This window comes from Coloeus monedula (assembly GCF_965178545.1).
Source record: "Coloeus monedula genome assembly, chromosome: 2".
Taxonomy (NCBI): Eukaryota; Metazoa; Chordata; class Aves; order Passeriformes; family Corvidae; genus Coloeus; species Coloeus monedula.
Genome location: NC_138782.1, coordinates 60,437,092 through 60,453,019, shown reverse-complemented (window position 1 = coordinate 60,453,019; position 15,928 = coordinate 60,437,092). Strand labels below are relative to the sequence as shown.

General features: G+C 37.1%; 1 protein-coding gene across 1 annotated transcript in view; it reads right to left on the bottom strand.

Annotated features, from left to right (window-relative positions):
* The window catches only part of SYNE1 (spectrin repeat containing nuclear envelope protein 1), a 294,429-nt gene that overhangs the window by 234,211 nt on the left and 44,290 nt on the right, over positions 1 to 15,928 (bottom strand). The window contains exon 3 of the mRNA XM_082303445.1: positions 7,843 to 7,904. Within this exon, the coding sequence (XP_082159571.1) occupies positions 7,843 to 7,904 (62 nt within the window). The remainder of the gene's footprint in view (positions 1 to 7,842; positions 7,905 to 15,928) is intronic.

Here is a 15,928-nt window from a genome sequence, read left to right as displayed (position 1 = left end):
ATAAAGACAAGAAGATTATAGCAGCTGCCAACCTAATGTAACAGGAGGTGAAGGCCTGAAAGAATCTCCCCACATACGAAAATGCCCCAGTAGTGAGGTTTGTCTCTTGAAATTGACACTACAGCAATGAAGAGAGGCGGATTTCTTACAGTGGGCAATTTAGGATACATTTAGATTGATGGGTAAGTGAGATTTACAGTACCCCGTAATTCTGGTGCCCATAATGTGCTTGTCAGACACCCTGTTTGAGCATAACACAGCTCCCTTCTAGCTTGTGTGCTGTGGTATCCTTACTCACAAATCGAGGCAGGGGTCAGAATTTGTCTCATCCCAACATGAAGCCAGAAGTAATCCGGAGTTCATCTGCAAAGCAAGTCTGGGAAGCACTTCTGGTTTCTCCAGTGTATAGCTTCACACTGTAGTTAAAACCTCTGATCATCCAAGCCAACCTCTTGCTCTGAACCACCCTCCAGTGGTATTGACAGAAGCTACAAAAACTAGATTTATGCCCCAACTAAGGCTTGGTTCTACAGTAAGGCAGTGAAAGTATCTCAAGCAAATTAACATCTACAGTACTTTCTACTTGAATCAAACACTGGTTTGAGTAAAAACAGGTGAAGAGAAAGCACTGAATAAGATGAGAAGCAGCAAAGAAACCATTAAGCACCAAAGTTGGTAAGACCTCCTGCTCTGAAGTGTGAGAATCACAACAATTGTCCTTAACTCAGCAGGCTGAAATGTACTTTTAGTTGCTGGAAGGTGGCATAATTACAAACACTGCCAGTATTTAGCAGCAACACACCATGTCTGCTAAACCAATAAAAACAGGAACAACCAATAAAACAGGATCTTACAACCAATAAAACAGGAACAGAAGGCAGATGCGACATCCGTGTCACAAGATCTCCTGTATAAGATCCCTCTAATATGGAAAACTAGTTAATTATATAAACTGCCAAACTGTGTATTCTTAGTAATACACTTTTTAATAGAATGTTTTTCACTACCCTGAAGATGTTAACACCTAGTTACAAGGAGGTTACACTCACCTTTTTTTTTTTAACTACACTGGGCACATAAGCGTAGAATTTACCCTATTATTACTATTATTATTTCAGTCACTCTCAGAAATACGGAATGAGTATTATTTCTAGTGGTATATATGGAAAAATAGACTCCTCTTCTACACAAGCATGGATATCAATCTTATTCCCTGAGCTGATATATACACTAGTTGATACTGAGAAGCTCACACATATGGACTATCGATACTTTAAAGTTTTCTAGCAGATCCTCCACTGATACTAACACATCTTCTGTTGGAATGGTTAAATACCTACTCCTTGGATGCATACATAATGCCAAATGAAGTGAAAGATGAAGGTGAACACTGATTACTTATTAGCCTCCAGAGAGAAAGGTTTGGGGTTTATTTTTAAGCTATATTCAGTTAGAATATATTGAAAACTTTTTAATTTGGTGACTCAGGCTTAACAACTATTCACTTAGTTCCTTAATGCACTGCCAAAATACTAACTGTAAATCGGCAAAAGCAGGGGATGAAAACTAACTTAAATTTCTGCAATTTTAAAATGTTGAATGTACTCCAGATTTTGGCTTTTTGCATGTACGTGTGTAGCCCTAGCAATACAATCAGCTGCAATGATACTAATACACTCTATTTTGAATGCTGGAAAGCCTGTGCAAAGAAATACCTTGTAATACTAAAGAAAAACTGTCAATTATAAACTCTTGAACAAAAATTCTTTGGCAGAACTTAGAATATACTTCAATGAATAACGAGACACTAAATCTACAACTTGTCACGTGGTGCACACTATGATTTCAGGTGCCTCAGTATTTGATTAAGCTCTTCTTCAAGCTTCTACAAGGAAGAAAAATAGCAAAATAAGATTAACGATCTGCTGCGCCCTGGTTTGCATGAATTCTATTACAGACTCATTTATTGCAGTTTATCCAATCACAGTAGTGTGGTTTATAGTGACAACGACACCTAGGAACAGCCACGTCCCAAGCAGGGAGTCACACTCACTACAAGTAAATGTGATCTGTAGGAGGAATATGAATTAAATGAGAACAAAGCTTCAAGGTTAATAAACTAGATTTTCATCACATTAAATATTAATTTAAATAACTGTATTTAGAACTGATTGATCATAAATGGGAACTGTGGAAGAAATGCTTTGCAAAAATTTTTTGCTCTTACAACTTGTCTAATTTGCTGTCGTTTCCAGGAAATATTCTGACTGACTTAAAGGATTGAACATTGGTACATACAGAAAAATATTTCACTGACAAGCCTCAAAAAATTTTTTTGAATAGACCTGCAATCTCTAGACATTCCTCCTCTCACAAAGTAAAGTAAGTTTTATAAAATCCAAACTTCAGATACGGAACAAACGTGTATTTGCTAAGCCTTGCTTTTATTCCAACACTTTTTCTTGCATTTAATTTCTCATTTGCATCTTTGCTACAGGAATCTTTTCCTCACATTCTTTACTTAACTTGTCCAATGAATAAATCATACTATACAAATAACAGCATCTGCATCATAATGAATGCCAATGCAGACATTGAAAATTATTTTTGCTACATTAATTTTCAAATAATCTTTCAAAAACTGCTGAAAAGATGTATGAAAATCTATCCACATGCACAAACAGGAACAAATCTCTGTAACAACTGAATTTGTCTCTGCAAGGAAATATATGTTAGAATAGCAAGGACAATGTGAAATTTCCATTACTCTGTAATAGTTGTACCACCCTTCTGCCACAATATAATTCCTAAATCTATAAGCATGCAGGCTTTCATATTCCTTGCTGTTAGTGACTTTTTGAATTACTAAAACTGAGGGACTCAGTCCTAAGTTTTACATTATTAATTTCATCACATAAATTAATTTAGGATTCACTGTTTAACATTAGAGGCTACATGCAATGCTAGGTAAATCATATAGTAACTGTTGAAGCAGAAATCTACCAGTCAGATTTTCCTCATCATGCAGTCAAGGTGAACAGTAGCTTGTATTTTTTCTGTGTCAGTGACTAAGATATTGTAGGCCTCTATTTTCACATTTGAAAGCGACCAAAAGGATCAGACTGAGTTAAATGGTGAAAACTGATGAGGTTCCTGAAAGACCAAGTTACATTTTAAGAACAAGCTAACATCATGGACAGAACTGTGTGAGAGCTCTGTGTCTTGGTATATACCTTCTTCTTCCTTTCTTTGCTATAAAAGATATAATTTTGCAGTTTCAAAAGTTTTAACGTGAGATTTAATGCTCAGGTGTAATTGAGCATTATATAAATATTGCATACATAAAATAAAAAATATTCATCCATTCTTAGTTTTATTTTTAATTGATATCCATCCTCTGCTTTTGTTTTTTAATGTGTGCATCCTCTTAATGGAAACACAAAATTAATAGTAATTTCTTTCAGTATTTGTTGTTCACTCTATCAGTGAGTTTACAGCAATACTTTGGTGAGTACAAATACTAAAATTATCCCTATACCTGGGAACAAAAACGTTATTTGATTGGGTTAAACCAATTTACAGTCTGTGTTTCAAAGCTTTGAAACTACTGTTCCCCCAAACTTTCAGGAAAGATGAAAAAGGCAATAAAAATCACATGCCTCTGCTGTTTAAGAAAGTGATATAGTTTTCATCTTCTTTACTCATCTAATCCCCTACCTCAAAAATTGGCATAGGTAATGAAATTAAAAATATTTAAGCAATTGCTGTTCTGAATGCAAGTAATGCCTCCTTTTTGAAATATATGGTGTAAATTTGTTCTGTATTTTAAATTTAGACTTTGAAAAGATGCTTCAAAAGATCGAAGCATACTCAAATTACATCTATACTTAGAAGCGGAGATTGAGATGAGGAAGGACAGTTCTACAATCACAGAAAAATATGAATAAATTATATGGAATCGGAAAACTTCTTGTCCTGTTACACATGCATATCTCATTTATCATTAGTAGAACTGCACAGATGCACAAAAATTCAACAGGATGGCCAGAAGATAGATCACATTCATTTCATAGACTGTGACCCAATTTCTGAAAGTCGCTGGCAGAGAAAACATATAATTTCCAGTTGATGAGTCTCACCAGATTACTACTCAGAATCAGAGAGCAGAGACAGCTGGGGTTAGGGAGACAGCAGAGGGACAGATGCAGCCTCGTGCTAACAGCTCACCCAAAACGAAGCTGCATTACACTACCTGCTAGTTATCATACTTGCAAGTCTATCCTCTCTGTTCATGCCCGCTGGGTGAGGGCACAGCTTGCACCAAGGCTGTTTCACCTCCACCTTTCTTTGGGTCTTTTACCTGTCTTCTGCTTGTGAAAGAATGTCTATTTGAAATAGGAAAAATAATTTTTAAAAGGTAGCATTCTATCATAAGAGTGAGAGAGAATAAAAAATTCCACCTGTCTCCTATTGCCTTTCATAAAATTCAATGCATAGAATCCTAAAACCACTTAGGCTGGAAAACAGCTTTAAAATCAAGTCCAACCATTAACCTTACAGTGACATGTCCATCACTAAGCCATGTCCCTAAGTGCCACATCTGCACCTCCTCTAAATACCTGCAGGGATCATGAATCAACCACTTTCATAGGCAGCCAATTCCAGTGCCTGACAATCCTTTTGGCAAAGAAATTTCAGCAATAGTCTCATTTAATTTACCTGGTTTGCTCATTCTTATTTATCTGTATCCATATTCTCAAACCCATTCTTAATTGGTTTAATGTACTTGATAGCCTCAGTTATTGAATTAGTTTGTTTCAATTTGAGCACGACTTTTTAGATGAAAAACATACACTAAGACCTTAAAGATTAGCAGGGAAGAATTTTTTACTCATAGCAAACCCTGACAAACAATCACATCCTGCTTTATGCTCCCAAGCTATGAACAGTTCTTGGTCCTACCTAAAATAGCCAAATTACTTCTGTATTTCTATTTCTTTCAAATCACTACTCCTCACAATGTGAGAAACTGCTCCTTTTTAGATCCTCCTTTGCTCTACTCAAACACAGTATAAGGATGACAACTCTACCTTAGAGTTTCCTTTCCTTTGCTACCTCTAAACACATCTTTCAAATTGCTACAGTGAAACCCCATCAATCTTTGCTTTGAAAACATTATCTTCCCCAGCTTTTGAGGTTTCATGCAGTACTTTTTTCCAAAAACCCTCCAACTCATTTATGATGAGACATTTCTTTAGATAGCCATGGTGTTAAAAGTTACAGAAATCTTAATTATAGTTTTCACTTTTCTGTTATTTCCTCCTATTAATTTTGCCATTAATAATTTTATGAGATTATAAAAAATGGCAGTGAAAGGAAAGAAACCCAAATTTTCCAAGAGTAGCCAAGAGATAGAGAGACAGTTTGAAGTGAAGTTAGTCTTAATATTGAATGCAAATACTAAGTCAAACTCAGCAGAGTTTTTCTGGATCAATGGTGAGACACAAAGGCAAAATTCAAATCACCTTGCCCCCAGCTACCCCTTTTTCCCCTGGCTCAGCTTCACTTCTTCACTCCCAGTTCCTTTACCCCACAGTGGTGCAGCATGTATTGCTGTTTCTCTGCTGTAAGTTTGAGGCCAACACTTCACAGTGCTCCTTGCTAGGTACCAGACTAAAAGATGCTCCACTTTTTATTGGGCCAAAGATGAGAGCAGAATGCAGACAAGGCTGCCTAAAAGTGGGTATCCTTCCAGGACTTTTCCTTGTCACATTTCAAAGGCTTACAGACAATGGAGATGTTACAGATCTCTAGTTTCTTTTGAAACAATCAAAACCACAACAACCTTTTACAAAACTCAAACAGCCTAAATATTGAAACTTTGAGGTACAAGTCAAAACATGAGTGCAAGGGAAGTCCTGGGCACTTCAGAGACTCACCTGCACCTCATACTGTCGTGATTAACTAAAAAAACATATTTCCATTTACATATTTCCAAAAACGCAACTAACAAAATTTTAAAAGCTTAAGCTTTAAACCTGAAGAATTTGAATGGCATCGGTCACTTCTGTTGAGTTTAATTTCTATGAACAGTGCTTCTCCTTTGGCAGTGTAACAGTGGAAATGGGAAGCAGAGCCAGCTAATCTATACATCTGATTTAGGCAGTGAGGAAAACGTGCTGACAGCTATCAATAAAAGTATCACAGAAACAACTTTCCTGCTCAAGCATGAATTTACACAAACCAGTTACTACAAGAAGCTAAAAGGTACCTCAGGTAGCTGAAAGTCAGGGCTGCGGCTGCGTAAGTGCCTGGTTTGAATGTATTTGATCAACCTTTACAGTATCATTAAAGAATGACACACCTAGATCAGGCAAGTCAAAAGGTTCATCTGAGTCCTCATGGCCCAAAGGGACTAGCACAGCAGGAAACAGTCCCAAATCCCAATCCACAGAAAGATCTCTCAATGAAGCTGCCACCACAACTTTGTCTCTTCCCAAGGATTAGTCTGTAGACCAGGAAATTGTCATGACATGCACACACACACTCGTAATACCTAACAGTACAATATTGATAACCTACCTAACAGTTCTTCTTTTCCATAATTATCAGATTATTATTAAGGACAATACAACTAAGAAATAGATGAACATGAAATAAGAGTTATTTTTCTCCTCTGACACTCATTTGCGGCCCTCATAGCAAATCCTTTAGTAAACACTGAATGCCTTTCAGTTTCAGTTGAAATAAACAGAAAAAAGAGTGCTTCTCTGCTGGATGGGGGGGCTTTTCCAAATTAGTTTAAAGACAATATGGGGACAGACCTCATTTCCAGTGAGAATCCACTGTCAAGAAGTCCTGAAGATGACTTTGTTCTTGCACTTGAATTTTACAATGCCAGTGTAGTTAATGTCATAGAAAGTCCTTCAAATACATTCCTCAGCAATGCAAATAAGTGCTGCTGCTCTACCATACTGTCTCATTAGATCAAATCACATGATACAGCATTAGAAGGGCTTCCTGCTTTGCTTGGCTCATTTTTTATTAGCCAATTCCTTCCACAAAAGCTTAAACAGTGCTGTTACAGATACTCTTCGCTCAATTTTAATGATCATTCATCTTCAGGCTTAAAAATACACATTTCAAAAAGCTTCTCTGGAGTTTAAAATTTTAATTTGTTGGACTAATTGATAACTATGGTTAGAGCTGTGTTGTGTGAAAACTTCAGGAAATGCCAAATTGAATCTCACTGCTTATGTTTTCATATAAAGTACCGATCGTAGCTTAATACTTCTAAAACTACTTCTAAAACTGTATAAATCCCAGTCTTTACTCTTCTAAAGGCAAAAAGAGGAGTTTTAAGTTTTGTTAAGAAGAAGCAACAATAGTTTCATGACAAATCCCACAATGCACCAGATAATTAATTCGGCACTGGATTAATGAAGCACTATTTATGTCTGTAACCAGCTCAGTACATCTCTATCAAACTACAGACATGACTTAAGTTTTATTTGAATATATTGTGTGCAATAAGTCTAATATTTCTATTTCATAGAAATCAGTTTCAGACATTTCCTCTGGCTGAAACAGCAGGTACTGTGCTACCCTTGTGTTCTGGCCAAAGAAGCTGGGTGGTTGCCTTTGGATACCACTTACACCTCTGCAGCTGACCACTACCATGCTGAGATTCATCCTCAACGGTGTACAGATGATGAGGATCCTTTCTTAACTTTATGAAATACTGCTCAGAGAAAGCTGACATATTCTATACTCCAGGGCTGTACAGGCATAAATTAAAAGGCTGGATTTTTAAACAAAATAAGTTTCAAACCCATGTGTTACCTTAGCCAGATGAGTATTGATCCATTTTGTGAAAGTCCGTTTCTGCACTGACTCTTGCTCATCTGAGAATAAAAGGAAATCAGTTTGATTAGACATCACTGGATACACTCAGATTTACATGATGGAAGAGTAAAATTCCCTATTGACAACAAATGCATTCTGCCCTTGCAAGAAATTACTCTATATTTTATTGTGACAGTCAATTTTGCTTCCAAATACTCATAACAAATACTTCATATTATTACAATAATGTTCTGATAATTGACTATTTGAAGAGTTTCATGGCAAAGTTCAAGTCTTAACAAGCCAATAACAAGAAAGACACCATTTAAAATCTGAATGTCGAGATAAATCTGAGTTCTAAGTCCATACTATACTTACCCAAGGTCTGAGCACCTAGAACTTCTCTATACTTTTTAACTAGAATCCACGTCTCCAACAGCCAAGCTGCTTTTAGGTAGAAAGTCAGCTAGGGACTTAGAAAAAATACTCTTAGCGTGTCTATTTGAAAATGTTTAGAATGTTGAATTAAAGACTTGAAATTGTATTATCAAACTTACCTGTCCTCTGGGAGATCCTACCAGGAAGGAGCCATTAGCTAGCTCAGGCAGTTTCTCCACCACTACTTACCACCTCCCTTAGTCCTGTCTCAAAGCACTTGTCTGATTTATAGTGAATTTCCCTGACTGTCACATCATCCCTGCGGGACAGCTGCCAGATGCACAGATAAAAATAGCTCCCAAATGAGCTCCTCCAGCTTCAGCAGCAAGGGTCACAGCGGTGGAGGGAAGAGCATCACAGCACTATAAGCAATCCACAAAGTCCTGTCCCTTCCTTGTGGGTAATCAGTTTTGACACATGGAGTAATTTCGCAACAGAGATATTCAAGTATTTCTGACAGAGATTTTTCTTTCAAAAATAGGAGGAAATATCTATTTCATGGAAAACCAAATCATGTTATTACTGTCATCAGCTCTGAATGAGCACCTTGATTTCCCAAAAGAAAATTCAAATAAATACAATTGCTGTTAAATATTTACTTTCTATAAGAATATGTGCATATCCCAAAATCTACAGATGGAGTATCTAATTTTAACTACTGCATTTGCCAATGACTTGTGCAGCACTGAATAGCATTTTTCCTATTCCACATCTGTAAAATTAAAATGGAATATTCCTTAATACCCATTAACATTCTGGAATAGCAACTTCTAAGCTTGTTGCATTACTAACAATAAGCTCCCTGACTTACACTCATGCAATGCTGCTTCACAATGAGGGTACATAAAGATAGAAAATCACCACACAAAATTCATAGGTCAAAATGTTATCGTCAGTGGGACAGTGATAGCTCCCTGACCATATACAAGTACCCAAAAAGTGCCTGTGCATTATAATTCAGGGATATTTTCTTTATATATAAACAGTAACTCACATATAAGAAATATCAGAGGAAAAAAAGATACCTACACTGCCCAGAATCTATTGCTAGACTGTCATACTTTATGCCTAAGAAAGTAATTTTGCATTCTTTATTTTCCTTTTGTATCATTGGGCAGGTGGCCTTATTTAAGTTTTAAAAATGTATTACATTCTCAGAATCTACTTGCTGCACTCATGGGCAAGTTATGAAAAATACCACTAAGATACTGCACCATGCTTCATTCCACACTGACTATTTTTGGCAGGAAGGTGTCTTGACTTTGTATGTGCCAATTGTTTCTACATTCTGAAAAACAGACTTCTCACTGCATGGTTCCTAACCATGAAAAACATGCCTTCCTTTTGACACACAGTAAATGTCAGCTGTGCTCTGAAATTACATATAGAGGCAGCCAAATACATTTCCATGGAAGTACTTGAACACTTCTATTGGGTTGTGTGTGAATAGGTGTAGGGATAGAGATCAGCACACATAGAATTAGTCCAGTTCTGCCTCTCTTCACACCTCTGTAACATAAAAAAATCTCCCCAGCAACTCTGAGACAACAAGGGCATGCCAAAGAAATAAACCAGGCCTTCAGAAGTCAAACTTCTCATCAAAGAAATGAACAAAAATTATTCCCTAATTTGTTGTTCCCGTGCATCTTGATTATTTAAGAAACAGCCTTCTGACAAAAACTGGAAATCAAAGAACCAGCTTCCTGCTCCTAAAAAGACACTTCACCAGCAGAAGTCATACACAGTTTCAGTCATATCAACAAACAGCAGAAATAGCCTTTCTACATAACCCGTTTCAAGGGAAATTATGTGAGCAATACATTCCTTACAAGCCAAACTGGAACTACTAAGCAATAAAGTTTCCTTGGTTCTAGCACTTATTTTGTATAGGCTTAAAAGGAACAGATTGTACCACTGTAAAATCCATGTCTGAACACAATACAAGCAGTGCATTGATTTTAAAAATTCCATTGTAAATATGCTTTGTACAAATTTACCTGGAAGCAATTGCGTTGACTAAATTCTCTGCACAGGTACTGCTTATCTATACCCACAAGACGTGTGTGTCACACAGGTCCTTACGCTCTCCCCACCTGCAAGGACTGTCAGCTCCGTACTCGCACCACTTACCCTGCTGGCACTGAAAGAATTCAGGAAGCACATTCAATGACACAACATTTCTGCCACCAGCATCTTTATAGCGAGCCATAGGCACTGCTGCTGCTGCTGCTGCTGCTGCTGTGGATGTTGCTGCGGCTTCTACCCCTCTCTCAGTGCAGCGTTTCTTTAGAATACAGCCAGAAGTAATTTTTCAACAATGATCCGATTTCTTTCCCTCACTGGAAATGCAGGCCTCTTACAAAAATCCCTCCACCATCTCTTATCAGAGAATTCACATGAAGCCAAACCTTAAAAACATCCTTATATGTTCTTGCAGAGCTGCAACAGCCAGACAAAGCCAGCTGTATTGGGAGCAGCAGTTCTGCTGGTCTCACTGCCATCATCCTTCTCCACTGTTTTTCTGTGGAAAGATTTTATTATCCCAGCACCAGCCAATCCGCTAGCAGAAATCTCTGATGTCAAGAGCTTGAATAATTCATCCAGGGACCGTGACAACCCAACTACACTGCTGATATCCTAAAGCAAAAAGATGTGTGGCTGCAAAAAATGATGCGGCTTTCTCACCAGTGCTTTTGTAACAATATAGTACTCAGTAAGTAAAAATGGTTGAATGGCACAGACCTTCTTCTCTAGGTCCCACATATAAAGGAAAACAGCTCTTAAAAACAACTAGTTGGGTTCGCTGCATACTCTAGGGAGACAGGAATGTCCTTCAGCTTTGCAACTGAAAAGTGGAAGCAACAGCAAACCACGAATCTGAACAGACATGTAGGCCACTTAGCTTTGAATAATGTATTTGATCTGTGGTACAAGGGGCATGAAACATATGTAAGGATGCCGAGAATTTTTGGAGTGTGCCTAGATCAGCCTGAAACACTCAAATTTCTGATAATATGCAATACTTTCGATTTCATTAAATCAGAGCACCAGAGCATTTGAAAAGATTTTTTTTCCTCTGGTAAAATGAAGGCAGATATGAAACATTTTTTGTGGAGATTCATATGTTGTTCCTCTACAGGGGCCAACAGAGTAGTAAACACTATTGACATGAGAAAAAAAGGCTTTTTATGCCATTACTGTAAATGTATCATTATAGAGATCAAATTAAAATTTCTGTTTCTGTAAAACACAATGACTCTGACAATATCATTCTGCATCAGAAAGAAACATCGCAAGAAAGATACCTTTAATCAAGTATTTTCTCTTAATTGGCTGGAAATATCTTCATATTTTTACAAACCTTTTTGCTACTAAAGCATCAGCAACAGACTGCTTTTCTACAATAATTTTTTGATTAGGCAAAAAAAGACAAATGTAACTGGTTATATTTATTTTAAAACATTTAGAAAAAATTATTTGGATCAAGAACACAACCAACTATGCATCTTCAGACAGTTATGAGTATGTTGATGGAATGTTCATCATGCATACTTTTTCTAAGGTCTGCTATCATGCTGACAGGTGTGTACTGTGCGGCAGCAGATGGCACATCAAGCACCTGGTGCTTGGGGATGGGACAGCGCAGGGTGGCAAATACTGGGTTCTGCTTCAAGGCAACACAAGAAGGAGGCTCATGGACAGAGTGAGAGTCACAAGAGTCAAGTTCACACATGTCTAATAAAAGCATCTTGATTGATTCTCACAGACTGAATAACGTGAAGATTTGTTTTTTCTTGCTTTAGTGAAATTAAAGTTCCTCACAGCTCCTCATTTTCTGTGTCCTTTTTTTGTTCCTTTGGTTTTGATAGTTCTTCACTAAGAACACCGAAGAACTTTTTGTTTTACTTTGTTTTCCAGATTTTTGTTGTACTGCTAAATCAACATAGAAGTACAGAAAAGTGTGCCAAAACAGCTGCAGAGTTTCAATGTCACTTGAGAACACAACACAGCACAGAAAGCAGAGGACAGTACCTCACTGGAAATTTTTTTTGATGAGGAGTATGGCATACATTCTCTAAATCTTTCAATAAGTTATGTTATATAACAATTTCTATCTTCATTAAGGACAGCTTTAACTTAAAGCAGCTGTAGAAAAGCTTGCAGAGTGAAAGCAATAATGTGGGGACACTGCCTATGAAAAGGGGCAGTATTTTAAGCTACATCATCTAATCTACATTTCCCTAACAGGTGGATTACCCCAGTTAGTAATACTGCACAGGGCAATGTGACTTCATTTCTTGTCCTTTAAATCTCCAGTTGATGTTTTTTTATGGGACAATTCCAGGAAAGTTTTGGTTTTTTAAAAAAGAAATCAACAAACAAATTAAATTCGGTGGTAGCTCTAAAGTTTATATATTTTTTCTAAGCTGCTAGGTTTGATAGTACCTCTATAGACTTTAGGATGAAAGAAAGGATGAAATCAAAGAGGGAAAAATTGTTTTCAGCAGCCATTCCTACTCAGTTGACAATAAGACGTAGCAGTACTGATACAAAGAATGAGAATATATATTTTAAATGCCTTATGCATTTATCTTTTTTTAAAATATATTTTAAGAAGGAAGACAGGATTTGTCAAAGTGCAGCTCTTGGTTATGTGCTTCTACTGAACGTGCTTTATCAGAGATGGTGAGATGGTCACAGTAACAAGACCATTTATCTAAATTTCCATGATTTGGGATCTAGGTCTACACATCACTCACAGCCTGCTCCACCACTGAGCACCACTCTGGTCCCCATCAGTTTCTGAAGGAAGAAAATCCACGCACAAGGGCTAGAAGGCAACCAGTCATCCTTGGCCAAACCCCTACTAGAGAAAATTATGGGGGTCAGCTCTCAGGGGTTTGCACAATTTACAGGTAACCTCAGTACAGTCCTTGGGGAGCCAAACGTTTTATGTCATTTGGAAGAGTGGAAATAGAGAAAACCCACACACATACTGGTGGAATAACTACAGGAAAGTGAAGTATGGAGAAGCAGGCTCACATCTGCAGCAGCACTGCCTGCTGCATCACGTGCTGCTGCACAGCAGCTGGCACACAGCTGAGGACTTTCTGCTCTTACTGTCTGAAATGTATTTACCAAATATATTATTTTAAAGTTAAACATTTCTTATTGATTTCCTGCACTTCTAAGAGATAGAAAGTGTCCACCTAGCCACTATTTAGAAAGATATAAAGAATTATTCCATTTATAATCCAAAGAAGGTTGCATTTAAAAAAAATATCTGGTTAGAATAAAGTACAAACTGAACAAATCAATGTGTCTTCTTTTGTTCTCAGTCAATTTATTGCAAGCACAATCAGCAACCAGGCTCTCTGGAAGCACATGCTGTGGACTGTGCAAGCAGATTAATTTTTGAAATCTGGGGAACCAAAAATTTAGCCAGCACCAGAGAGTGTGTGCTTTAACTCAGGCTGTTGGCTACACCTCACAGCAGCACTTAGACTGTCACAGCATATGTTTATACTGTGGGACTTGAGAGAATTCCAGTCCTTAAGTCCAAGGTAAGGCCCTGTTGTGCCCATATTCTCATGACCATGTCAAATGCTCCTGAGCCATCCAGATCACATTATCCCCCACTTTCCTGCACTCTGGTTTTCAGAGGAAGGAACAGAGCATGAACAGAGCACTGTGCAGTGATTTAATCTTGATTCTTAGAAGCCAGGACATGGTCTGGACATCACTGCACTGCCCCTAACTGCTCTTCACTTTGATCAGAAGGGCTTCCCTTGTTGTTCGGAGAAACTAATGAGAACAACATGATTTCTGCAGTGGATTGGAAGATATGTCCAAAATGTCATTTTTTTGACTCTGCGCATCATTCCCATTTCCTTGCAGTACACTTGCTCCTATTTTTTGTTTTGAGTGACTAAAAATAAACCAAACTGAAATTAAATTGCTATGCACCATATTTTGCCTGTATGGGCTGCATTTTGATCTTCTGCACATGTAGAAGCAGAATGCATCCATAACTAATCAATGAATATATTTGCATTTTATGTTTACTGTGTATTTGCCTGTGCTGCTGCACTATTTTCATCTCCACTGACTGCTGTGTTAATCTCCATGTGATGTAAACATGTTACTCATATATGAATCACTTTCATAGTATCTGCACTCAACTGAATACAGTCAGAAATTAAAACACCACCATTTAGAAAACCATTATAGGCACACTTAATTAATTTTTAAAAGCAGCACCCTGAAGATGATATTAACAAAAATCAAGATACTCAACATTTGAGTTAATCATGTGTAATGGTTTCACCTTGTCTGAAAGATTGAGGATTTGCTGCTCTGCAGGTGTCTGTTTACTCACCAGTTTGGCACAGATGACAGTGAACTTAAGTGCTCATACACACATATCTTTTCCTGCACCAACAGGTAAGGTGAAAACAGCTTGACATAACTGATCACACTCGACATTTTTTCTTATAATTACTTATTTTCCTTAATTATATACTTAAAGAGATGGTTTGGATGGTGAAAAATCAAATAGAAATCTAGAAAATCCAGTGAATTTCATTAATAATAATAACTATCCTACATAGCACTCCTATTTCAATGTATTCATGCTGGTAAGTAGGCACACCAGTTTAAAAATTGATTTTTCCTAAAGACTTTAGTATTTAAAGACATTGATGAAAAAATCATTCTCTTGTCTATAAAATACCTACTACAACAGCATCTGCAATGACCATAATTTAAAAAAAAAAAAAAGGTCCTAAACAAATATACTGGGGGTTTTGTTACAGCTCACTGCAGCTCTGCATCTGGCATCATGTTGTCATTTACATGTTTTACAGACATTCTTTCTATTGACATGAAAAGCTTGTACATTATAACCTTTGTGTGCTGTTGGTCCACTCCCTTAGAGCTTTTAATAAAGTCAGATTTAAAAAAACCACACATGCCTCATTGAAAAGAAGTCCAATTTTTAACAGAAGTCTTAAAGACAAGCAGCATTCACATCAAATCATTTAAAGCAAATAATTTAAAGAATATATTTTAAAATGTTGATAATAGATCTATAGGTAATCTAGATCAGCACCAGTATGTCTACAAGTGTCTTTATTCGTTAGGGCTTTAAGCAGTCATTCTGCAGTCAAGAAAGGTATTTAAAAAGCAGTTATACAAAAATACCTGTGAGATCAGATTGAAGGTAGCAGATCTATAAAAACGGAAAGCACAGGCTCTGATTCCATCTTTTTTACACACTGTATGGCACTTACATGAACTCCTAAAACAATGGAGAGTCTTGCTTTCCTGAAGCCAATCTTGTCAGGCAGGCAAATTACTGTAACAGTCATCACTGATTTGCAGTAGATTTGCTAATATTGTCTGACATTAATAGGACTGCTCATAACATTATGCACTACAACCTTTGAGAGAGACTTGTGCAAAAATGTTAGAACTGAATTGGAATTTTGAATATTTAATGTTTCTCTGTCATAAGACACAGAAACGTAAATGCACTGCAGCAAATGCACTGCTTGAAGCAAACTTCTACTACCAGTAGTAAAATTACCATTTTTCTATGCCTACAGTGAATTCAATAGCCTAAGAACAGTGGAAAAACTTGGCT